The sequence below is a fragment of the Hirundo rustica genome, chromosome 9 (genome assembly GCF_015227805.2).
Source record: "Hirundo rustica isolate bHirRus1 chromosome 9, bHirRus1.pri.v3, whole genome shotgun sequence".
NCBI lineage: Eukaryota > Metazoa > Chordata > Aves > Passeriformes > Hirundinidae > Hirundo > Hirundo rustica.
In genome coordinates, this window is record NC_053458.1 from 13,961,036 (window position 1) to 13,988,268 (window position 27,233).

General features: G+C 36.6%; 1 protein-coding gene across 4 annotated transcripts in view; it reads right to left on the reverse strand.

Moving 5' to 3' along the window:
- Positions 1 to 1,717: 1,717 nt before the first annotated feature.
- The window catches only part of TTLL7 (tubulin tyrosine ligase like 7), a 65,819-nt gene continuing 40,303 nt past the window's right edge, over positions 1,718 to 27,233 (reverse strand). For 2 of the 4 annotated variants that reach the window (XM_040072834.1, XM_040072835.2), the window contains exons 13-22: positions 26,529 to 26,664; positions 25,630 to 25,716; positions 21,138 to 21,333; positions 20,160 to 20,440; positions 18,796 to 18,852; positions 17,131 to 17,265; positions 15,373 to 15,453; positions 11,385 to 11,545; positions 7,158 to 7,331; positions 1,718 to 4,014 (exon numbers count right to left, since the gene is read on the reverse strand). In XM_040072834.1, the coding sequence (XP_039928768.1) occupies positions 3,894 to 4,014; positions 7,158 to 7,331; positions 11,385 to 11,545; positions 15,373 to 15,453; positions 17,131 to 17,265; positions 18,796 to 18,852; positions 20,160 to 20,440; positions 21,138 to 21,333; positions 25,630 to 25,716; positions 26,529 to 26,664 (1,429 nt within the window). In that variant the 3' untranslated portion in view covers positions 1,718 to 3,893. Of the gene's footprint in view, positions 4,015 to 6,706; positions 6,826 to 7,157; positions 7,332 to 11,384; positions 11,546 to 15,372; positions 15,454 to 17,130; positions 17,266 to 18,795; positions 18,853 to 20,159; positions 20,441 to 21,137; positions 21,334 to 25,629; positions 25,717 to 26,528; positions 26,665 to 27,233 lie in introns of all 4 variants that reach the window. The other 2 variants (XM_040072837.2, XM_040072836.1) reach the window with 2 other exon arrangements.

A 27,233-nucleotide genomic window follows, 5' to 3' on the forward strand; every position in this document is an offset into this window, starting at 1 on the left:
ACAAACATCCAACCTGAACCACCCCTGGCACAGCTTGAGACCATGTCCTCTTCTCCTGTCACCAGTTCCCTGGGAGGTCAGCCTGACCTTACCTGGCTACGACCTCCTTTTAGGGAGCTGGCAAAGAGAGATAAGGCGATCCCTGAGCCCTGTCTTCTCCAGGCTAAACAACCCCTGTTCCTTCAGCTGCTCCTCATAGGACTTACTCTCCAGACCCTCCCCCAGCTTCACTGGACACTGTGCAGCACCTCCACGTCCTTCCTGACCACAGGGGCCCAGAACTGGACACAGCACTCGAGGTGCCTCACCAGTGCCAAGTACTGGGGCACAATCACTGTGCTAATCCTGCTGGCCATACTGCTTCTCATATAAGCCAGGATGCCTCTGGCCTTCTTGGCCTGTGCTGGTTTGTACCCAGCAGCTGTTGACCAGCAGCCCCAAGTCCCTTTCCAGCCACTCTGCCCCAAACCCAGGGCACTGCAGGGGTTTGCTCTGACCCAAGGGCAGGACTCAGCACTTCTCTTTGTTGAACCTCATACTCCTGGTCTCTGCCAATCAAACCAGCCTGTCCAGATCCCTCAGAGCATATTTTTAATATTTTCACTTGAATGTGCAGAGAAAGTCATAAACCATAAGCTTAGGTTTTATATATAAAGTGAATTTGTTCTAGAACTCCTAGACAAGATAAGAAACCTTTCAGATGTAGTTTTAGACACTGAGTAATTTATTTACTTTCCTGTACAGAGAATCAGCACTTAGAAACTAATTTTTCTATAATGAGTATAAGACATTCTTTTTAGGCATGACAATAACCCAAGGCCAAAGTCTACAAATAGATGTCTTTATGATGTACTTCAAGTAACATTTCCTCCAACATCATTTAAACAATTGTTTCCCAAAGGTGCTTTCCTTGCTCTGGACCTCAAATAACACGTGAAATGCTTGTAATTTTTAATAATTGGCATTTCCGAGCCCATCTCCGCGCTGGGGCAGCCCCGCAGCCCGGTGAGCGCTGCCGCCGCCCGGGGCCGCCCCCGGCCGCCCTCCCCTGCCCGGCGCCGGCTCCGCTCCCGGCCCGGAAAGGGCAGTGCCGGCCGCTCTCAGCTAATTAACTATAAAAACCCTGTCGCAGAGGATAAATATATATATTTTTTTTTTTTTTTTTTTTTAAGGGGGCGATATTTAACGAGGAGCTCAGCGCTCCCCCGCTCCTCTCCAGCGCCGGGCGGGCCGGAGCTGCCGCCTCGGGCGCCCAGAGCTGGGCACGCAGCGGGCGCGTCCCAGGCGCTGTGATACAACGCTACAGAACCCATTACCTCGTTTCGGTCGTGTCTTAACTGGGTAAAGATCACCGCGGGGAACACCTCCTAGCGTTCCTTTGCTTCGCATCACAGCTCCCACGGCGCTTAAAAACAGAGCCGCGATCTCGCTGCGCTACCAGGGACATCGCGGGCGCTGCCCTCACCTCCACGCTCGCTGAGCTTGCTGCTCCCTCAGCAAAGCCCGCATGAGGGGCGGGCAGACCTGCGGGTCAAAAGGCTGCAGGTGCTCAGGGCCACTAATTAAGACTTATTAGTCCCACTGGTTTGATCACAAAGCAAATCGCCGCTGTTCTGCAGAAATGGGTAAGTGCTCGCACCTATGGCACTACCTGGAGCTGGGCTACACGCGCAGCCCGCAATTCACCCGCAGAGCACACACGCCGGTTCTGAGGAGCTGCAGCGAAGTGTAGCATGATGTTTATTGAAGGTATTGAAGCACACGTTATTAGGAACACATGACCACTTTAGGAAAGGTTATCAGAAATACAAATATATTAAGTCAGATGTAAACCGCCAGCTGGTCCACTTTTGTACATGCTAATTTTTTTTTTTTTTTTTCCTAGATTTGTCCATAGGTATGGTTAATAGCCCTCTTTCCTCTGGCAGAGTATTCTGTACAGACTGACCCGGCCCAGCACTGGTATTGAAAAATAGAAATCATAGTGAAGGTAGGGGGGCAGAAAAAAGACATGTGAACCTTCTACCCTAAAGCTCTGTTTGAGTCTGGCAAGCTAAGATGGAAGCTGATCTTATCCTTATGGCCAAAAGTAGAATACAATGGAAGCCTCCTCCAAGAAAATTTACAGCTTTTATTAGGTGTTACAGATAATCAGAGTATGCTTTAATAGTCACTGTATGGACCAAGAGAGATCATACAATTAATGTGAACATACTATATTACTAAACTAGTATTCCCACAAAACTTAAAAAGACTTTACCAGACCAAAAGACTGCTTTGATTTAGTAATCTTGAGAGGGTTTTTTATTTGTTTACCAATATTCTTGTTATATATTCTGCAATTCTAGAGCTGAGGCACTACAGCACAAGCATCAAAAAATCTCAACCAATTTCCCAGTTTTTATATATCCTATGACTAAAATTTCTTAAAAAGTCATTTCCATACAACTTCAGTCTCAAATCTCTTAAGTCTCTTAAATTTGTCCTCAATTGCTGGATATCAAAAAACACTAACATACTTGCTCCTGAGGATAATTAGCCCCCAAATTATTTTTAAAGTATACCTGAAATACATTGATAATTTACAAACATGTTTCAGGGTTAAATGATTCATAAATACACGAGTCTTTGGTAAATAATAACTATTCTGTTCTTAACTAAGTTAAAAAATTTAATTATTTTTAAATCTAGATTAACTGATTAGTTTAATAATTATTTCTCTAATAAATAAGGCTCACATGGCACAATGCTGAGTGGGATGAATGGATGTATGTATAAAAACCCAAATGATGTTTTCAGGCTACATCCTGTTAATACTAGGTTCCTGCTCTGGCTGATTTTGGTTTTGTGCTGCTCAGCGAGCCTCAGGAATCTAGACCTGAATGAGAGCTTTCTAATGAATTAGATTTCCAACATTTAAAGGTGTCAGCCATCTAGAAAATACTGTCCATTGCAAAGATACATTGTACAGTAGGTACTGGATTGCATGCTAAAAACTACAACAAACCAATTAGTTTAAGTTTGAAATAATACATTACAGCTGCAGTTTTTCCTAAAAATGTCTGCTTTACCACTTATGCAGTATAAGAGAAAACCTAAGCACTATGCATGCGTGTGGAGCTGAGGATGACTGCTTGCTCCCAAAGGAAACTTAAAGGCACAGGATATAGGTAATGTGAATGAAAACCTGGAAACAAACATTGGCTTCCATTTTATTAAGAGAATCCAATTAGGAAGTGAATGCCTAAACTGATATTTTACTGTTTGTGTACTAGATGCCCTCACTTTGGCTAAAAGATACTATATAATGTCCTTCAAGAAAAATAGCAGTATTAAATAGATCTTGTCATTTCAGAGGAGAAATAAAAATATGTCTGCTTTAGGTTTGGCTTACAGAGTTTTAGGTTTTATTTTAAACATGTCCAAGAACTGATCAGATTATGTTTTATAACTGTTACAGTATTACTGTTCTACTAGATTTTTTTTATTATTATCTGCTTTGTTAAAGGATAAATTACATTTGAGACAATAAATAATATAATTTACAATAAATAATTTTCAAGTCAAATATTGTACTTACAAAAGAATGTAATACTGTAATAGAATCTTCAAGAACAATTCCATTTTATATATTCTGCAGCAAAAATAACATTTCTAGTAGGAAGGAATTACTTATAAACCTAGCAAGATCTACACATTCACATGTGTGTGTAAACAACTTAACAAGGTTTATTATGTTCCCAGAAAAGCTATGCTTTTACAGTAGGTTTTCAGCTAAATTTTATTATATGATGCTAGGAAATATATAACAGTGCTTATGTTTAGCTCCATCACAAGTTAAAAAAAAAAGAAATTGAGTGCTATTATTTACAATCAGCAATTTTCCTTTTACTTCACAAGTGACTGTATCTGTGTGTGAACAAAATGTTAGGGCGAGGCATTCCAGATGAACTGCAGCTAAGTTTGGATGAGGATGATTTCAGGATGAACAGGGAAGGTCTTGGCAATAAATACCTAGAGAGGATATGAAAAATACAGCAAAGTTTACAGACAAAGCAACATTCAAGAGCAAAATAATTAGTTGTTAATGTGCCAGACTTTATAATTGGTGTGTGCAGGAAATTCAGTACAGTAAATGCTATTTATGAAACACAGAGGGCAATAGGTGCAAACTAACTCAGAAAAGGAATCTAAACTCTGTTGTATGAGGTTCAAACATCTTTCCAGTCCTCTATGTTTCAAGCCATGAAATAAATTAATAATGGAATCCTGTGTAAACAACAGAATCCTGTTTAATTTAAACTGGGCAAAAACTGCAAATGACATTAACCATCTTATAAAAAGTTGGATCATAAAAAAAAAAAAAAAAATCTGATTAGAGACTACGATTTTCAGCTTTGGTTTCCAGCTCTAATGCTCTAAGTATAGACGTGTTATCATCACTACTCTAGAAAAGAAAGAAATGATCCTATAACCTAGTAATTCACATCAGTGACTATTTACCTTTTAAATTCAGGCAACTGTATAGCTTGTATTTCATCTAATAATACAAACAGGAATTTATCATATGCTTAATATTAATGCTTAAATATTTTCATGCTGTAATTACGTATAAAAGTTAATTGTAGAAGTTAAGTGTGCAAAAATAACCTCCATACTAAATCAGAATTTCACAATGAATTATGTCGACCTTAGGATGGGTTAACACAACACATTGTATAAATTATTGCTTAAAAATTGTTGTGCTTAGAAATTTCTAGTGAATCATATTGATTAATGACAGACATGTTAAAAGACTGGTCAGACTGATCTCATGGATAGAAACAGCAGCACTGTGTCTAGAGGAGACAATCTATATAAGAAAGTGTACATATGTGCTTTGTTTAAGCTTGAGAGAAACTTTATCACCAATATATTTTTTAGGAATTTGGGGAAAAATAAAGGCTGATCTAGAATGGGTTGATGGTGAGCTTGACAGTTCACTGTGTCACCACACCAAGTCCTACCTTTGCTTGATGATACAGTAAAAAACTCCAATGCTTCCCTGAGAATATGCCATGTAATAGATAAGGTCATTTAGCAAGCTGTAAGAACCTAGTGGTAGATATTTTTTTTCTTTTTTTAAACACAGGTTAATTTACGACTTTTTACACAGTTTGATTTTAGCTAATTTTTTCAAGAGACTTTGGTATCATTTTTGAGCAGTCCTATTGTTTTATTTACTTAGTTGATTTACAGTTAAGAGATAGAATTGGAAAGAAATTTGAGAAGTTATTAAAGAATTCTGTGGCAGTTTTCATTATCTTTTTATCTCTTCCTGTACAAATAAATTTTCCTAGCTAAAGAGTTATCTATTTGTAAACTGTGAAAGCTTTAGTTGACTTCTCATATACTATTACATTATATTCCAATATTTTCTTGCACCACACAATTTTATGGAGAGTCAGGAAAACTATTACTAATAGTGGAGATTCATTAAAAACAAAAATCTAAGTGAAAAGTGAATTGGTATTGTGGTTCTCCCATTTCTAGAAAAGTAGCTCATTACCCTTACAATTGTGGGCTCTCACGGACAAGAGAATTTATTTCCATATGTGTCTTTCATTTCACAAATTCTAAATATCATGCTTAACTGTCATATTGATGTACTCAGGTCTAGATGAAACATTTATGGAGACTAATATAAAAACTGTAACCTTTAATCAATCAGAGTTGTCCTGACACTCCATTACTGATATTTAGGATATAGAGGGCTTAGATTCTTCTAGCCTATGAAAATTAAGAACAAATTCCATTCAACATCCAAAGAAATAGAGAAACTGGAGATGAGAAAGTTCTCTTGGACCATCCCTTTCATTTCATTCCAAATGAATGAAGCAAGCCTCTTAGCTGAGTACATTAGAGTAATCTGATCAGTTTGAATAGTTTGTGGTTGGTCATGATGCAAAATCTTCTGCAGTATTAACAGCAAAGGCAAAAAAAACCCTGAGATTTTCTAGTCTTAGCTAATCCAAATGACTTTACCATACCCCTGAGATAAGTCCGAAGATGTTAATATTGAATATGATTGGTTTGTGGCTAACAGACTTCTACTTTTGCTGTGATCAAACAAATTTAATTTCTGGTTGGATTTAAATTATATTAAGAGTGTCTTAAGATGCACGTGTCAATAACGCATGGGTCCAGTGTATCAAATAACTAATCTGAGATATATCAAATAAGAAATTAAGTCATAAAATAAATTTAACAGATAATATATCAAAAATTTGGTTTTCACATAATACTTAACTCCCAAAGCCCTTCTATGTAATAATATATGTAACATATTTTATATAAACAAAGCATTTTTAATTTTATATACACAATAATTAATGGGATAGAATTTGGATCCTAAGTAATTTAAGACGGGCATTTAATTCTCTATCTGTGACAGTTTAATTGCGAATTGTTGACTGCCACAGTTGGAGCATTATCAGTAATCCCTATACTGACAATATTATAACCCCTATTGTATCCAGTTGGGAAACTAAACCAGCCAATGGAGAATCAGGTAAGTGCCAAATAATTCTTTTACTATATGATGCTGTTTTGCAAGGTTTAAAATATACTTACGCTCCATAAGATGGAATAATAAAACTTTTGATCTATAGGTTTTGGAAATCAGCTTTGCAAAACTGTGCAATACAGTAAATCAGATGGCACTTACCTGACCCTTGGCTGGAGCTGTGCCCCTATAGCTTCCCACTGCGAATGTGAAGCCAGAAGTATCTGACATGTTAGGATACCTCTAGGAATGCAAATCTGGAAACAGTGACTTTGAGGGATCTGAGAAGGGGAAGAAAGGAGATTTTCAGTTCACTTTTTGGAAAGCCTTTGCTGCAGCTAATGATGCAGTAGGCAATCAAGAGTTTAATAAGTGTACTTTCACACAAGATGTGTATATAAAGTTTCCTTCTGGTAGCACTTCATGACTGGGATAGTGAGATAAGAATGAAAGTCAGGATCAAGGGAAATGTTGGGGAATTTGTTCGGGTATTTTCCTAAATACAGAGGGAACCAGACTTAAACAAAGTTTAGTGGTAGCAACATGGACTAAAACCTGTTCCAGTACTATCCTTTATACATAAAATTTAGGAGGAAAATATTCAAATTTATACCTTGTATCATCCCAGTGGTGGCTCATCCCAGTTGGGGATCCTCTTGAATCTGATGAATGTTTGTAAACTACCAGCAGGCAGTGTTTACAAAGCTGTACTATTCGTTGGCAACATTGGAGTTGCTCAGGAGGCACTGCCTCTGAGCCTTTACTGAATATGGTTTCCCAAGAGCTCCTATTACAGAAGAAGAAACAAATTCATGGTCTCTGTCACAAATTGAAATCTAAGAGCTTTACTGCTTTATATCATATTTAACAACAGAGGAGCAAGAGAAAAAGCACAGCCTCGAATGTGTACAGAAAAGGTTTATACTATTTAACACAAATACTGGCAGATGCTGAGTCCAAAACACAAAGTAAGAAGTTAATCTTTATATGGGAAATGTCCACTGCCATTTTTCATTTGGTTTGTTCCCTGAAGTGTTTACAGAGCCATTACTTAGGTTTAACACATAAAGAGTTACTGTCACAAAATTGTATATTTGTCTTACAACAGAAATGACACAAAACACTTATTCTTTTTAAAAGGCTACCACCTGAATGAAATTATGATATTAAAGGAATCAATAAAGGTAATAAATTATTTCTAAATATCCACACAGCATAATAATACTTTCATTTTAAGTACATGATACTAAGAAACAAATACACAATTAATTTACAGGAGATTAGTATGTGCTCTGCTTCCTTATCCAAAAAATCATATGAAGAGAGTCTCTCAGTTTAGTCATTCAAATACTGCTTATTATTTCCTCTGATCACATGGGGTTGGTTATCTACAATTAAGTGCAATTTGCAAAATACATCTATAGAAAATTTCCTTTCGTTTTCTTAAAAAGCCATTTTTCTTTGAGGAAAAAAAAGCCGCCAAGGTCTACAACACCAATATAAACCAGGTGTGTTTCAGCACAGAAGACTACAATAAATAGTTCTTTGCATACACCCCAACATTCTTGTTTGTGCAAAATTCTGATCAAATTATAGATCATTCAATCTGTTTTAAAGGCAACATGGTGCTTGTGAAGACTTTTTTGGACAAAATTATTATCCAATAGCACAGGTGGTTTGTAAGCTTGAGCATTTTTTTTTGCATATGAAAGAAGCACTTCACAGGGTGAGGAAAATTTGCTGCATCTGGCTTCAACATAGCATCCAGGCTGATTTAGCCTTGCCTACAGAGAGGAGCAGCAGATTTCACAATGCCAGTGAAAAAAGTTCATCCTTAAAATACCATCATAGAAACAGCAAGCTCATTCCTGCCTAGTAAGATTTTTTTAAACTGGGCTGCATTTCACTGTGGGGGTGGTGAGACACTGGCACAGGTTGCACAGGGGGCTGTGGATGCCCCAACCCTGACAGTGTTCAAAGCCACGTTGGATAAGGCCTTGAGCAACCTGGTCTAGTGGGAGGTGTCCCTGTCCATGGCTGCAGGGCTGGGACTAGATGATCTTTAAGGTCCACTCCAACCCCTTAACATTGTATGAGTCAATGATTCTATGATTAGGATGGAATTAAGACCATTAATGACTTAAAGATGAGCTGTATGTATAACTAACTGATTTGTCAGCCTGGCTCCTCTGTCTAGATGGTATGTTCCAGCTGAAAATATTCAGTCCTACAGAATTTTCATTGCAGACATAAATTTCAGTGATGCAAAAAATTGCCCTTAATTATAATTCATACAATTGTTTAAGAAGTATTGTTTGTATACATCAAAACTGTTTAATTTCACAAACTGAATAATCATAGAATCATTTAGGTTGGAAGTGACCTCTTAAGATCATTGAGCCATACTACTACTTTTCTTTAATATGTTTTTCTCAGTTGTTTTCTGTCTGGGAATTGTCCACATGTATTTTTATATAGAAATTAATCTATTGTCTTCAGTCTTTCCTCATGAAGTCATGTTGGAAGAAAGTATCAAGATGACAGTCTAAGTATTACATTCATTCCAGAGATTCACATTGCTACACATAATTATATTATAATTCACTCCATAAAACTCAGAAATCTGTAGAAGAAACCTTCCTGATAAATTGCTTAAGTTCTGGACTTTGTGCTAACTTTTTCCCAGTTAAGAGGCATCTCTTCAGTGACAATTAATATACAGCCTGCTGCAGCCATGACTGACTATGAACTGGAGCTATATAGTTACCCTAACAACAAAAGATGAGATCTGTAAACACAAACATGAATTTTAATGACCTTTCATATGTATGTGCCTGTGCAACCTCCTCCATGTGTTAGACAGATTCAGTTTATTCTCCATTATACTGCAATCAACAGGGATCAGAATTCTGTTTCCTAAGTAATTGGTTATGCTGTAACTTTATCTTCCATACATTAGTAAGAAATCATGGACTCCTCACCAGATACAAAAATTGTACTGGATTGTGCAATGTGGCCAATTATGTGTTATTTTTTATAACCATCTGAAGTCAACTGGTTCTTCTAGTTTTCTTCTCTTAGTTTTAATTGTTTATTATACAGTAAAACAAATGAACCTTTATGAAACCCTCTACATCACCTTTTTTCACAGAGATTTTCTTTGTTCTTTCTTTTCATTAAAATTGCACATACCTAGCAGAGATCTAACCAGCGAGAGGAAACCTTAAGGCCATGAGCTCCACTCTTCTCCCAAGACATCTATCTTATAAACAGTGAACATACTACACTCTTTAATGTATATTCATATAGTAATGTTCTTTCTGAATCAGCACATTAATACCCTTTTCCCAACATGTTTCTCCAAATTCTACACATGCCCTGTTTATTCCAGTCCGTTCTTTAAAATGGCACAATGAACTCTTGGGGAAGAGTGATGGGAAGCTGGCCTCTCTGCTACAGAGGTGCTGTAGGGAGTTCTCAGTTGTGCATTACAGGGTGAGACATATGCTTGTAACTGAATGAATAACATACTGGCGAGGTGCAAACAGCCTTTCTGTTTTCTTCCATGAAGTCTGTATTATCAGGAACAAGAGTATTATACACGGTGTATTACACATACTGGATATTTATATATTACTTTTACAGTATTTTTAGAATCTTTTCCTCTGACAAGGAACTGGATCTTTGTCAAAGAAGGGCTCCACTTATAATATTTTATGACCACAAAAGAATTGAGCTTGTACTCAAGACTTCACACACCTCTGCTAGCATGAAGAAAAAAAAAAAAATGTAAAGAAGATGATGGTTGAAGACCTGTTGATCTTTTGGACCTCTTAGATCCCTCTTCTTCTTGTTATCCATTTTCTTGGGAAACAACTAACAAGGGTAATGTGTGAGTTCTCCACATATGATAAATGACTATATGTGAACAACATATTGACTTGATTTCTTTGTACATACAATATCCAGCAGATTACTAATTGTTGTAGTTAATTTTCAGCACATCTGTTAGAACACCTTATGCAAGCTAGCAAAGCCCTCTCCCATTCTTTAGACATTTTATATACTAACAGACAAAATGTCCTTTTTTGTATGCAATATATTTCATATTTAATTTTTTTTTATTCTTATTTTATTAATAAATTGGTGAGTGGGAGGAATTGTTTAATACTCATGATACAATTGCCCAAATCTATATTTCTACCAATGCCTTTGATTTCAGGGATGTCGATTCTGAAGTGTAGGTTATTGAACTTACTTATAGGTCCAAATCTTTTCTCCCCTGTTGAAAACCTGCATTTGCTACCCAAACCAAAAATACCTGCTTACATGTACATTTCATATTCTGCATATACTTAACTTTCTACCAGTGTGGGAAACAGTGAACATAATCAAGCACAGAAATTTGAACTGTTTATTAGTAAATCATGGAAGTGACATTGCATCTGGTGTGAGATGTCAGCTGCACTTGTGACTGAACTCTCCTGTGTCTGCAGTGCAAACAGATACAATGATTTGATAGCAAGTCCACATTTGACACAGTGGTCTGGCTTAAAAATCATGCACAATGCAGTAAAAGAGTTGACTTAAGGCCAAAATACTTTGAATATTAATTTTTTTCCTTAGATTATTATATAAGTAAATACATTACTAAATGTTTGATTCAATTTCTGAAAAGGTTGGCCTTGATTGCTAGGTTTAATTCTACTATGTATCTTACAGTGCTTTTAAAAGAAGTTCAATGTATTACATCATTCTTGTGAATTAAAATGAGCAACAAAGTATACCAGCATTGATTGTAATTGTGAAGTTATGAAGAAGAACAGAAAAATCAGCTTACCCTGAATTACAAAAACAGTTCCATAGGCCTTGACCATGGCTCCAAAGTAAGCGATTAAATACACGGTTAAAAAGACGGTAGAGATGTAAATTTTCAATGTCTGGAGCTTTCCAGACATGCTGTAGAACTGCACGGACACTTGTCCTAACTATATCCAAAACCTAGGAAAGAGCATTCCAAGTAAATCAAAGACATTTTGCAAAACCAGAACCCAGCTGATGGCTGATGCCCTGCGCCATACAGACAGCCATCCCTATACATGTGACTGCATACCTATACATTCCTTCAGAGGTCTGGGGTTCATTTCTGTGCATTCATGAGCTAACTTTTATTGTATGTTCTTTTGGTTAGTAACATCTGGTAAAGCCAAATCAAAGTATTTTATTTTTATTACCAAAAAGTTAATTTCTGTTCTGTCAGTCTGTTCCAATACTAGCTCATTTAAATGACAGAAAGGGTAAAAAGAAACAAAATGGACACAATAAAGACTAGAAGCAACTTAATTAACCCAAGTATTGTATATTTTCTTTTCCCACTCCCTTGTAAAATAGCATCTATTTTATAAAGAACTAAAATGTCCTGAAAAACTACAAACTGCCTTTGATTTAATGTCTGTTTAAGCTCAGTGTTACTCTGGGTCAAACCATATTAGTGTACCTGGCAGGAGACAGTGTAACAAAATCAGTAGGTAAGAAAATAATCAGCAAGATATTGAAAATAGAAACATTTATAGACATGCCACGGATTTATTACATACAGACTACATTTAAATGCAAGAGCATAAAGACTGCATTCAGTATAGTACTAGACAGCTGCACATCCAACTTACCAGAGTGCTGGACACACCTTTGCACAGCCCACTGAACTGGGGCATGGAAGGAAGGTGGGATTCATCGTGCCTGCTTTTAAATATCTGGACATTCTCTTGACTCAGTCCTCTATGTTCCTTTCATAATCCCTGGAGAGAATCAGACTCCAGAGGGTCTCCTCTCCCTCTTCCTCTCCTTCTCCCTTCTCCCTTCTCCCTTCTCCCTTCTCCCTTCTCCCTTCTCTCTCTCCCTCTTCTCCTTTACTAAATAAAGTATCTATTTAGGTACTGTCAGTAAGTCTGGGAATAGTTTTGTGACCAAAGTTGTATTTAGGCCCCATATTGACACTCTGAGCAGAGTAAAATCTGTTCTACAAAAAAAGCCTACAGTGCACGTAAACTATCAACAAAAAAGTCAGTAAAATCCATGAAATTTTCTTTAAAGGAAACACTCTCACTGCTCTTTTGCATATCAGAATCTTCCTAAAGAACAATCAGGCTTAAGTGGATGGTAAACAGATGGAGGTATAAGATTTTATAAATCAGAAGGTACAATGCTTTCCCTGGAAACTTCCGGATATGTAAGACAAACTGATTCACATGGTGAATCATGGCTCTCAAAAGGTGAAAGAGATTTAATAGAATAGTAAAGTATGGAAGAGTGGTGTGGAATCGCAATTTTTAGGTCCTACACAACAAGCTGTTGTTTATAAATTGTCTGACAATGAAGGAAACAAATCTTAAATAAACAAAATGCTTGTGCTAGCACAAGGAAGCTGTGTAGTATGCCTAATGGGCAGAAAATCTATAGATACCTAATAATGAGAGTCTTGATGAAATACGGGGTTTTTCCATACTATGGAAAAATGTTATTTAAACTCTTTTTGAAGACCTATGATTAGTCTGCATGCACAGGTCTTGCAGTAATTCCATGCACATAATAACCCCAAATACAATACTGTTCTCTCTGTTGGGAATCTTTCTGAATGCAGAAATGCAGTAAAACCCACACCCATGGCCTGCTCCTCCAAAAGAGTGAGATAGAAAGAATAGGATATTCAAATCTAAGGGTGCTGATCTTCATTAGTGACAGCAGGAGCTAAACCCAGGTTTTGGACTGTCCCATGCCTGTAGAAGAGGCCCAGACTGCCAGACACTTCCTTAGCAGCATTAACCTTCATGCTTCTCAAGCCCTTTTCCTTGTGTCTCCCCTGTCCAAGGCGTTCCCACACACACGGCCGCTATCTGTGGTCAAACACATCTGAAACAACTTAGTCCCTAAAGCACCTAAGGATCAGCCCTGCATGTCTTTGCAATGCTCACTGACTAATAGTATCTCCCTGTGTGAAAAAGAATTCCACCCTGTATCAACTCTCTCAGAAGTCCAAAAGACATAAGCTAAAAACAACAATGCCAGTGCAGAGATTTTTCTTTTACTGTAGTACCTGGAGTTGAAGAAAACCAAGAACTGAACATCTTGGAGCAAGCCACAGGCTGCCAGGTACTCTGGAAAGAAAAAAATCTTTCTTGCTGCTTTTACTGTGCTGATATTGCCAATATGCCAGAGCAGGAAATGTGCCGATTAACTGTCCTTAATTTGCAAACATGGCAAAAAAAATCATCCATTTAAGAAAAGAGACAAGGCATTGCACAAGGGCTGGAACTTCACGAAACCTACATCTTCATTTTTCTAAGTTAATTTCCCTAGCTTGCCTTCATCTTTCTGTTTAATTTACTTCATTTACTTTAACAAAACAAATTATCGAGGTATAACAGAACAAGATGTTATGAAAGGGCATATTCAAAACCCTCTGGTAATCATCAAAACACTTTTAAAGAAATTATGTAAAATGATGCAACATGAAGCAGTCATAACTCCTCCCGTACAAAAGTCTCTTTGTATTGAAAGTCTTAGAGGTTAAATTTCTTTTTAACATGAATTGATTTAATTGGTTTTCTCTCAACTTACTTCTGAATGCCTCCCGTATCCGCGCTGTAATGCCAGAATATTACACACTAAGAATATAAGTCTAAGTTTAATTTTTCTATATCATGTTGAATAATTGTTAAGCAAATACAGCTGTCAGGGATGAACGTTATGAAATCTAGTACATTGCCCAGGTATTTTCTTCTTGTGTGTTAGAATTTCCCAGTAAGTAAGAGTGAAGAGGACTGAGATTCTGTTTTGTATTTCACAAAGCTGAGAAAGGTACCTTTGAGACAGATTTCTTACTTGCATAAATATTCTCCTCCTTGCTCATTTCTCCTTCACCCACCTCATTGGAATATAAAACATACTTCTTTCAAATCAACAAAAGACATTTGGCAGTCCTCAGCTGCAATGTCATTGTCAAAGTTAATCCGTTTTTATAAACTACCCTTCTAAGAATAACTATCTGATTGCTTGAAGGGATTGAGGTTAAAAGCAGTTTTAAAAAAAGGCAAATCATTTCCAGTGCAAGCAAAGATGAAGGGCTCACTGGTGCTTCAGGAATTATAAGTCTCCTAAAGTTGTAAAAGATGTCCGCACAAGAAAAGCAAAAAGTCCACATTTCTGATTGTGCATTTTTTTTGCAAGTAACAACCTGGCACATCAATCTCTGTCATCCTGACTTTGTACATGTGCCCTTGGTTTAACATGACTGCCAGTCAAATAAAGGGCAGAGCCACCCTCTGTTGGAGGCTTTCTGAAATAATGCTTAAAGGAGAAAATTCTTTGCTTGGTAGGTCCATTTTTTATTCAACATGATCTATTCTAATACTGTGGGTCAAATACTCGAACAGCCAAGTGCAGTATCACTGCCTCTAATGGAGTTTTAATATGCCTGGTCTGAAACTGCTGACTGGTGTAGCCCTTATCAATCAAATCTGCTGAGTGAATACCCTTCCAAGAATGTTAGCTAGAACTTAGGTATTTAAGAACTAATCTTTTGTTCGCTTTTTTCTTCAGTAGACTAATTTTTTGAGAAATTGATTTTTAAATTATAATCCAGAACAATCATGCTTCTTCAAATATGGAGCAACTTAATGTCCTATGGTAGAATTAATGCATATCTATGTTAGTACCAACAGCCAGTATTTTGGCATCTCGAGTCACTTCCAGCTACTGCTAAACATGAGTAGAAACACTGCTATGCATCTACTTTAGACGACCTTCTGAAAATGAAATATGTCACTTACTTTTCGTTGCTTTGCTGAATCCAGTTTTACCAACCAAAAGGATGACACTTTTGTTTTATGATACTTCCAATTATCCATAATCTGTGGTCACACAAGATAAAAATACACATTAAAACAACTGAAAGCTGGTCTTTCATTCATGAGCACTCCTAACCCTTAAAAATATGGGCATCTTAAAGCCCGCTGTGAGAAGTTTTCTCTAAAAGAAATAGCAAAATATTTGCAAATTTATGTGGGGCAACATTTGCAAAGATCCGTGTGATGCTTCACTTTAATACTACCGTCTTTTCTACCTGACTCTGACAATCGTACACTACAAAGCAGTTAGAAAGTTGTCTTGACTGACTCAGCTTAGATTTTTTGAGAGTAGTAAGTTCAATAATGCATAACTGCTGATCTGTTTAAATAGTGAGGGGTTTTCCTGCATATCAGACATTAGACATACCTGGAAATCATCTTTTCTATAAATAATCATATTTGAACTGCAACACTCTCCTTCCACAAAAATCTAAGTGCTGACAAAATAGCTCAAGCTGCAAACATGCATTTTTATTCTCCTTTTTTTATCATTCTACTCTTCTCCAAACCTTCAACAAGTCCTGTCTTACCAGCAGTTGTTTTCCTCCATGAACTATTTCCCATCAAGACCTGGCTACGGCCAGGTGAATTTTAAAAGAGTTCTGCCACAGGAAGGTGCGGGGCTCCCCAGGCTGGTGCTGAGTGAGGAAGCATGGCCAGATGGAGCCCTCACAACCCCTGGTACAGAACTGCACACACTCAGGGCATCAGGGACAACATTCAAAGAAGCATTTCAGTTCTGCTTCTGAGGAGTCCAATCTGCTGGGTGTGAATCCTATCTTCCCCCATCACCAAATCAACCATCATTATAGAATTCCTTTCCACTCCAATGTAGCTGCAGAGATTACTAGAAACATAATCAACATTCTGGAAGCTCACAGAGCTCAGGACATTTCTGGACAGATAATAAATCAGATGAATTTAACACATCAGAGACTGTGCTCACTGCATCAGAGCACAGGTGTCAATTTGAATCCTTTCATTTTTCTTCTAAACTGAGAAGAGAACATCTATCTTTATTTTTTTTCTTTTCCATCCTGTTAGCTCCTTTCCATTAAATATTTACAAGGTGTTTAGACAGCATAGAATTTCTGCTTATATATATTAATACTAAGTAATGGGGTTTAATTGACCATTAGTTTGACATTGTTTCACATGTCTTTGATACCAAACTACAAGGCTCAGGACAACATTAGACGTGAGAAAGGCTAATTTGGTAGATTACAAGAGCCAAAAAGCACATGAGTGGTGTTCTTTATGACCCTCAAACCTCTATTCTGCCTGCAGCATACCGTTCTGAGTTCTCCAGTATGCCAGCTTGAGAGCAAGTTAAACAGGTCAGGATCTGTTTTAACAATATCAGATGAAATATGAACTGTAACATTCTTCTTGGCTTACTTAAAAGTTTGAACTTTCTCTACAATGAAAAACTGAATTTTCCTAACCCTCCTGATTATTTCTCATATATTTTATAAGGACATAGGAATGTTTTCAGTGCTGCTCTTTTAAGGTCAGAAAGCATGCAAAGCTCCAAGCTTTCAAATTCTTTTGAGTTATCCTGAGTACTGGAAGTTTTAGGGCCACAGGAGCTAATGAATCATAGATTGAGCTTTTTACTTTCCTTCATTTCAGTAGCCTAAACAGTGTCTAGCCTGTTCTTTCTTTTTTATAGATACTTACATCTTCTATAATTAATTCGGATTCTTCATTTGTTTTTCCTGGGAACTTGACTCTCAAGTCATTGATAAGGAGAAGAGTCTCTTTTGTCAAAGCAACTTCTTGCTCTTTTGTTTTCTGTTGCAGCAAAGACTCACTCTAAAAGCCAGCATGAAGGAGATGATAAAATTTCAAGCATTCCATTAAATCACATTACAAAGATGTTTTCTTGACAAAAAAAATCTAGAGTGACAAAATATATTATTAAAGTACACAGATGTATTATCTAATACAGAACTAATATAGATCACATACATTAATGCATCACTATTACTTAGAGTTGTCAAGAAATCCAAGAAAAACAGTTTAAATCTAAGTTTGTTTGAAACAGAACAAACGTGTTCCATATTTATGGTGACCAAAATTTAAAGGATAAATTTGAATTTGAGATAACAGACTTTGAATTTAAATTCAACATAAAGAAAATATTATTAGTCATCAAAAGCATCCTTTCAGTTCCTCACTTCAACAATTTAACATAAATTGGCAATATATCACAGGGCCAAGATTTCAGGAGGCATTAAAAAGGACACTTTTCTCCTGCTTGAGTCAGTAAGGGGTCTGACAGTGCCTTCAGTTGTCCAGAGTTCTGTTTAAAGTACCGGTGCTTTTTACACCAACACTGATCTGAGCCCCTGCAGTGTCTGCAGAGGACCATCTCTGGAGGATTTGGGGCTCTTCTTTAAAACACAACACACAGTTAGAAGTGTTTCTGATCTTTCTTTCTTTACTTTCACATGCTTTTGCATTTTCACATTTGCAAGATCAAGGCAGTTTAATTTTAACATTTTTCAAGAGGGAAATTCAAAATTTTTAGGCGCTTCTAATCTTTGTATCCTGTAACAACTACAAAACTTAAGGATAGTTTTATTTAAGTGAGTGATAAATATTTTCAAGCACAAAAAAATACTTTGGTACTTGATACATGTTAATGTGGCTGAAATAATAAGATAGCAAATATTTTCAAATTCATTTTTGTTTATAACTCTTATAAGAATATGTCTGTAATTCCCAACTGTAAATTATTTATTTTAGATTTTGTTTCCTTACATTTAGAACATTTGGATGTCAGCAGACTCCAAAAATCGCAGTGTACTGCTCTTTTCTTGCCCAGAGGATAGATAAACTAACACTTTATCATGCACAAATGATTTCTTCTTAGTAAGTCACAGTTTATCAATTTTAATGTTATTCTACCAGTAATATATATTATATTATTCTTAGTTGCAAAAATAATTATGAAGAAAGTTCCATTCAGAATACAGTGCTAAATTATAAGTAGTTCTTATCCGTTCTGTAAGTAATTTTATTCACATCATTTTTAGGAAGCATGACCTAAGCTCTGTCACCCAAAGTAATTGTTCTGCACATCAAGATCATTTCTGTAGTGGAGATTTCTCAATGAAAAAGAGAGTATGCTTTCTTACTAATGTTAATTTAAGTGAGTAGCCCATTTTTAACATCAGATGGTAAGAGACTGCTTTTAATCTTTCAGTAATTTGTATCTGATATAAAGTTAATGTGAATAGAAAAATCCATATTAGCACTGTCTCATTAAACTCCGAGAGTACATCGTGATGATAAAAGGCCACTTTTTAAACTTGAGATAGCTAATGCGATAAAAAATACCTTTAACATGTTGTTGTGAAGACACAATCTTAATGTCTTTCCAATTCTATTAGCTGACTTTTAAAGATGGAAAACCATGTTAAGGAGTATTTCACAAGATGTCAGCACACAATTTTAAAAGGATCCTTTTTCATCATTTAGACAAAGCCTCAGAGGCAAAACAGACAATGAGCGTTCTACTGGATAAAAATGATGATTAGAGATAGTAAATACTATGAAGCAAGTTAATTAGCATTACAAAAGGATTTCTCACAATCAAAGCTCACCACAATACAGAGAGGCAGCAAATACGGGTTAAAAGTGCCAATATGTTTTGCCCCATCTCCGCACAAATTATTTGGGTGATGAAATATATAGGTCAGGCATCAAAGCACGAATGGAAATGCTCTGGCACCAGCAGGCAATGCAGTCCTCAATCAGGCTGGGGATTGATCCCTGCAAACATTGTCTGGTGATAAGTGAACATGGATTCCATCATGCCAACACAAAAGAAGAAATGCCTGGGCTGTGAAGGAATGCCAAAAGGGATGACAATCTGCTAATAAAATGAAAAAATGTACGTGATCCAGAAGTACATTGTGAAAGTACAACTAATCACACAAATTCAAATAATTAAAAGAGTTGAATCTGATCTATTAATTATTTGGGCCAGTTGCTTGTCTGTCTCAAGGAGAGGGTTCAAATGAAAGACACTTCTTTAAAAAGCAGAATGGCTTCTGAGTCAGTTACTCTAGTGGCGAATCCTAAAGAACACAAGCACTATAAAATTTTTCAGTTATTCACTTCGAAAGTAGAGCTCTACTGCAGTGGTATAGCATATGCAAAAGAGGTCCAGTAGGTCGAAAATTAATATTCTTCTACAATGGACAGCCATACAAAAACTTACTAATGCTTTATTCTGGCACAATGTAGTTACCCTTGGATTATACACTGGGTTTGAATCTGGATGTATTCTTGTTACTGTAAAGATTTGGAAGGTAGGTACAGCCTTACATCAGAACCAGCAGCCCCCAAACAAATCACAGAAACTTTTTAAGAGAGGAAATGATCCTTTCTATCTTCAAAAGCCTATTTAGGAGTGAAGGTTTCCCATTCACAAAGTGAAGGTTTCCCATTCTCTTAAGATCTCCATTTCTACAAAATGTAACATCTGCATTGCTGCACCACAAACACCAAGACATCACAGCTGGCACTCATCCCATAGCACATACAGGTCTAGAGATCTTACATGCTCAAGTGTCTATCAAAATAATCTTGACTACAATAAACTCGAGTTTTCTGATGTTGCAAAAATTACTGATGTATTTATTGAGTTTTTGAGAAAATTGGAACACAATTTGAACACAACTGCTGCGTTAACTCACCCCTGAAGAGTTCATAGTTCCCAAGGTGGCTGTCTGAGAGAATCTGGCTGAAGAAGGGCTACGACTTAAAGAGTGAGACCTGTTCACTGAGGATGCTCGCTGCATTTGGAGAGATGCTTTGGCTGAAAAGGGACGCTGCTCAGCTCCCTGGGACTGCATAGTGAGTACTGATATGGAACGAGGGCAGCTGACAGAACGCCTTATTGGACCTGCAGATGATGTGGGGGATGAATACGATGGAGACTTTACGTTTTTATTTGAAGGTTTGCAGTTCATTCTACCTGCAGACAGATCAAATGAATGATGTTATCACCGATTATTTTCACCCATTTTTCAGTCTTTGTAACTAAACGCATATGATCAATGTATGCACAGATGTACTACAATGTGTGTTGACAAACAATTATATATGTAGAAGTTGTGTCAGATCCCAATAATACATAATTTACATACTTATAGGAACATTTATTTCTTCCTCATATTCAGCTTTAATCAGGCAGACTCCAATCCAGTATAACACACATGAGATTTATGAGAGAGGGCATGTGCTCTTTAGGTCAAAATGTGCGTGACTTCTGTGTGTGGTTTTCTGACTAAAAGGATATGGAAACAGGAGAGAAAATCTGCTCAATGGATCCCACATTTGCAGATCCAGTATCTTCAGTATTTGCTACAGCATAGTTACACCATTTCTTAATTCAGTTTTCAGCTAAATAAATGCTGCTATGAAAAATAAAATTTTAGAAGCAGCATGATACATATGCAACTACTTTATAAAATTTTTTGAGATAATACACCACTAAAGCAAAAAATAATATGGTATATTTATTAAAATATAAAACATTTTAAAGGAACTGAAGCAAGCAAACCAGGTCTTAACCCTGAGATACAAAGTTGACACATTCTAAAAGACTGAAGAATTTAAGAGAATTCATCATCAATGCCATACTTCCTTGGAAAAGTGACCATTTAACTTACCTGATCGTTCCAAAGATTTGTATTTATTTTCTTCAAGATCATATGAAACTTTTTTCTCTTTTTTTTCATTGTGATCTTCCTTTTCAGTTTCTTCTCCCGATTCTGACACACTGCTGCCACTATCACAGCTACTGTCACTGCTGTAGTTCTTAGGTTTCCTTACAGAATGTGCACTTTCTGGCATTGAACACAAGGGCTAAAAAAGAAAAAAACACCCAAGAAGTTGAATCCCAAAGAAACAGCTGGCTATCACACTAGATCCCTGATTCAGGCAGGTTCAGGCAGTATTTGCATAGGTATAAACCCTCCCAAATTAGATTGGAAGTTTGTCCTAAATTTTAGAATAATTGCTTAAATATTTCATTAAATTCATTCCACTGTAATTCTAATTTTTTTCACATGAAGAGTGGCATAATAGAGTAAGGGGGCAGGGGGAATCACTTTAAGTATGAATCCCACTACCAAACATATTGAATTATGGTTTGAAATCACAAATCAATTGATACAGAATACCATTTACAATCAGTTCAGGTTCCTCACTGGTATTTGCAGTAACTGAAGCTACAGCTTAACAATGATCAACATGTACATCAGGGAACTTTGGCTGTTTTACTTCTACAAAGAAAGTGATTAATCCACATCCTGCAGAGAGCAGAAAACAAACAATACATAGCAAGCTGTGCTGGGGGGTCTTGGTGCCTTATATGTACATGGGATTCAATGTCATTAGCTAATTAATCCAGTGCTATTACCAAGGATACTGCAAGACAAAAACCATAAAGGTGGAGACAGAGAAACTGATCCAAGAATACAAAATACAACTGAAAATATTACATCTTCCATCTACCATCAGTCAGACACAAAAAATGCAGTAACTTTCATTACATCTGCTCTCCTTAGTAGGGTTATGTGGTCACCTTTTTCTCCTACACGCTTTTTTTCTTACACACTCTCAGCTATAAGAAGCTGTGCTGATGGCCTCATCTACCTAATGGGTTGCAATTAAAGCCCAGATTAAAAAAAAAAAAAATTAAAATCATAATTTCTGGATATAATTTGAGTCAAAATAAAAAAGAAGTCTCAGGAAGAATTTAAATTTTCCTAACATCTTAGCATAATGTAATGCACCTAGATTTATTATGAGGGTAACAGGAAAAAGCCCCAAAACCTCCTGTTGCTTCAAGATACACTTTATAACTAAATAGATCCTACCTAAACTTCTATTCCAGACAAGGAAGGGAATGGATTTCTGCCACTAACTAATAGTGTGTTTGTGCCATCCCAAGCTGTTAGACCAGATAAGGAGAAGTTAGAGAAGAATATTGCATTGAGGAGAGCCCTGACAATTGCTGTTACACAAAGAAAAGGTTGATATGTATCTGTCTGCCAAAGGGATTAAAGTAACGTGCCTTGACACATACCACTTTATTAAAAATAGGTCTTCTTATCATGAAATGCTGTGTATGATGGAGACATATTGATCAGACATTCCTGAGGAGTTACACAAGTTATAACAAACATTTTCAATCACAGCTCACAGGGCCTTTTAAAATAGATCTTATTCCACTGACCATATACATGTTACTCACACATTCTACAGTAAACAATATCAATTAACAAAGAAGAAAAAAAAAAAGAAAGTTCAAAGAAATTACAAAAAACAATAACGACAAATGATAGCTGAATCTGGGTATAAACTGATCTTTTAAAGACATATCTGATTGCCTAGAACATCTAATCACCTTGATTTTACCCCTATGCTAACCCAATTTCTCTGTGATTAAACTCATTTGATCTTATGCCAAAAGAATTAAAATTAAAATTGATTTCTCATTTTCTCTACAGTATCTGTTATTTTGGTTCCTTAGTCCACTGTCCAGCACGCATGGGTAACCCTGACAGTGTGTAGGTGTCAGGAGCCCTCTAGAGGCTATAAATAATCTGGATATTTCCAGAATGCACTTCTCCAGCGATGCAAAACTCAGTGATATTTTAAGTGCAGGGAAAAAAATGCCTTCATTCGGTGAAATTCTTGATTTATTTTTTTTTCCTATGCTGAATCACATTCAAATAAAAATAAGGCTGAAATTCCTAACAAATACGGAATGATTGTTACACACAAAGCTTGTATTTATTTATACATATACAGCCCTCAACCTCTCCTATGTATAGAGATGTATGTGGAAATGTAGATGTTTATGCATGTTTCTATCTATGGAGGAGCATGAGGAGGAAGACACCTCTCTTTCCTAACTGTTCCAGTTGTTTTGTTAGTTTTCTGAGTTCTGACTGTTGGGTTTTTTTCAAGGAAGAGTGCAACCCTAGACAAGGCATCTGACTAAGAGTACCTTCTGCCAGCAGGGGAGGCACTGAATTTAATGGGGGGACAGACTTCCTGACCTTCTCAAAGAACCTTTAATACTGGGTTACATGACATGAAAAGTACCCGTCCCGTGCTTGTTTTGTTGGGTTTTATTTCTAATAGATCCTACATAGGCAAATAGTTCTTTATTTGTAGGATTTTATGGTTACAAGATGAGGTTACAGCTGGATTATTATTATCTTACTGGCAGATTGGCAGGCAATAGTACTTTCTACTGCCTCCCTCTTTCACCAAATTTCTGTATAGATATATGTTTAGATGTTCCATATCTCATAGCAGCCTCTTTCTGAAGAGGTGGCCAGTTAAATGTGTATAATTGGCCACATGCAACTTAACCCTTACAGGGAAAAGGTGATGCTATTTTGGAAAAAGATACCAGGACCATCTGCATGGGCATCTGTATTTCAAAGGGGGCACACAGGACATTATGAAATCAGGAAAATCTCTGGTTACATGGCTTCACTGGAGGCAAGGTTTAAATGATTGTGAAATATATCAGGACCGTAAAAACAATGCAGGAATAAGAATCCTGCCTATCATGAAGGGTGCACAGTGCAAAGAAAAGAAACAGTCTCCCTGGATAAACTAGTTTCATTGTTTTCTGTTTTGATTTCAACAATTTTAGGGGGGAAAAAAGGAAATTTTGGTCATAAGCATTTTTTTCTAAGTGCAAACAATATTGTACCAGTAAGGTAGCTGTAAGCCACACAATCCATTTGCCTGCTAAAAAAGAAGACCACGGCATATAGTCTTACTCATAAATTAATCAAAATTCATCTTAAAACTAATTGAGAGAGTTTTCTCAATTTGGGCTTAGTACCCTATTAATGTTTAATTAAATGTTACAGCCTCCAGCCTGGGAATGCCTTGTGAGCAAGGAGTGTAGAGGTAGAAAAAGTCAGTGTGCGTACAGGCAACGAGACAGATGCTCTCTAAGGGTTGCTAGGAAAAGACAGGTTTCTGGGAAAAGGGAAAAATGTGACTGACATGATGTTAAACTTGAATAATTGACCCCATGTTAAAGAACTGAAAACAAAATTTCAAGGAAAAGAATCTCTGTAATAGCATGCACTGAGTGTACTGCTAGGGTGGACTGGGTTTTTTTCTCTTGTTTAAATGAAGCCACTGCTGTTAGAGCACAAGCTCACAAAATCCTCATATTTTAATGAGGTCCCTGCAAATCTATCTTAATACCAGATTGGGCATGTAGATCCTCTTTCCAGAATGCATGCCTGTAATAAGATGTAGCTCTTTGGATTCTTGCACATATTTAAAGTACCTCTTCAAGCTCAGAACAATTGTCAGCTTTCATTTTGTACAGCTTTCCATAGATTTGTACACCATCTCATCAGAAACATAAAACACTGTAAAGAAATTTACATGCATCCATAAACAAATCCATCAAAGCTCAGAACAGAGGCGTAGGCTCTTCTAAGCAGACTTGACCTAAAATGTTTACAGGACATAAAAAACATACTTATTCTAGCCAAGCCAACACTATTTATCTTTTCTGGCTTAGAGATATGCAGTTTATTTAAGGCAAAGTCTCACATGAACTATGCACACAAGCAGAAAGCATTTATCTAAAAATAATATAAATTCACATTAAAAGCAGATTTTGGATACAAAATGGATTCCAAGATACACTGTACAACCTTCCTAACAAGGGAGCAAGCTACAGATATATCAAAATTATAATTAATTCTTTGACTTTCCATAATGCCTTTTATCCCATGATCTCAAAAATTCTAATTTTGGCACTAATCAATTAGAGATGAAAGCATTCTTTTGAAATCCACTATTGATATAATAATCCCTTCACACACTGAAATCAATCTCTCATACAGCAGTTGTTGCTATGCATAGCAATTCGTCCAAATGGTTTAGGGAGGGAAAGAGGTATCTCCTTAAAAATTTAATGGAATTTAGTTAGACAAATGGTAGTGGTGCCTCTATTATGCTTAAAAAAAAAAAAAAAAATAAGAAAGGTTAATGGCAGTCTGAGGAAGAAAACTTCCAGCAGGATCAGCCAACTAAATTCTCCACTTAAAATACTCAGAAAACCTGTCTATGGAGTGAAATAAAAAAATGGTATCTAAAGTCAAATACCTTAGGTCCTCGCTGCCTGGTGCATTTTCCCATTAGCTTTTCATCATCTATTTCACACTGCTCCAGGAGATCCAAAATGTCCTCCTCCTAGAAATGGGCATTTCATTATTATTAATTCAAAGCAGAACATAACCTGTTGTTAAAAAATTCAAGTAGAAAGTGGTATAAATTTGAAATTACTCTGATTACTAATTCCTGAAATAGGACTATGAATTCCTCCACAGGAGGAAATAGAAATATTTCTTCTCATGCATGCATCTCTCCTTGCAAGCAACATGAAATTGAGGGTTAAAATCAAGTCTTAACAGTTATTAAAAATAAAAGTCTGAAGAAAGATTGAACAAAGATTTCTGTAAAACTGCTGGATGATGCCCGCTACAAAGACGCAAAATTATTTCTCAGATTTCAAGTTACATCATGTTAGCTGGTTATAAATACAGCTGTTTTCCTACTGTCTCTGACTAAATTAGTAGGCAAATCAGGTACAACTTTGGATGCCTTACATCCTTAAACTAGTGGAGCTGGTTTTAGGATATCTCTTGTTCCAGTCCATACAAGTGGATGAATAGGCTGGGAACATTACTGGAGGAAGAAGGAGGCAATTACCAGCTCAAAAGCAGTTTCTGCCAACCTTTGGTTTGGCCAGGGGTAAGGCTGAGGATCAGGGATATGGCAAAGTAGCTTAAAGCCATCTAGCCTGTCTCCACCCTGGGTCCACTGCAGTTCATCCAGATTCAAGGATCTGGCCCACAAGCTGCACAAAGAATAATAATAAGATCATGGAACATTATCAAATGCTATTTATTAGCCATCATACATGATTATAGTGAAACTAATCCATGAGGTCATGAATTCAAAGATAGGAACTCCTAAAGCCAGTACCCGCTGTACTTCAGTACCTTCATTCTTTTTAAGGGGTTATTCATTTCCCGCTGAAGTGAAGCTGCTCTTCCAGCAAGAAACGTCTGGAAAGCAGTGGCTAGCAAGCTCTCATACTTTTCAAGTAATGACTTATCATCAGGAGGGTAAATTCGCCTGAAAAAGGAAAAAAAATAAGAGTTTAAGATAGAAGCTGAGATATTCACCACACAAAAGTAACGTCACTAATACACAATCTCTTTTTTAACATGTACACATCCCTTCTATAATAATTATATCAAATCATAACACATAAACTGTGAACTTTGCTCTCTAAATCTACTTTTAATTCAGTGAACACATTCATGTTTAAACCAGCAATTAGTCACTCAAAAGAAATACCATGTAGGTCATTCCAGAGGTACACCAAAATCCAGTTTTGCAGTGCTCAAAATTTCAGTGGGTGTGAGTGGTGCATACAGGTGTGAATGATTAATGAAATAGTAACAAAATATTGTATGTCAAATTCAGAGCCACAAGATAATTTGTATTAGCAATCAAAGGACACAAAACAGTGAAAATCTGAATAGCTTTGATCTCGTGGGCAGGATATGAATTAAAGATTGAGTATGCACTGCACTTGAATGCTAAATCCTCCAAAAAATTAACAGGAAGAAATAGGTGCTATAAGAAAGAAAGGAAAAAAAAAAAAAAAAAAAAAAAAAAAAAAAAAAAAAAAAAAAAAA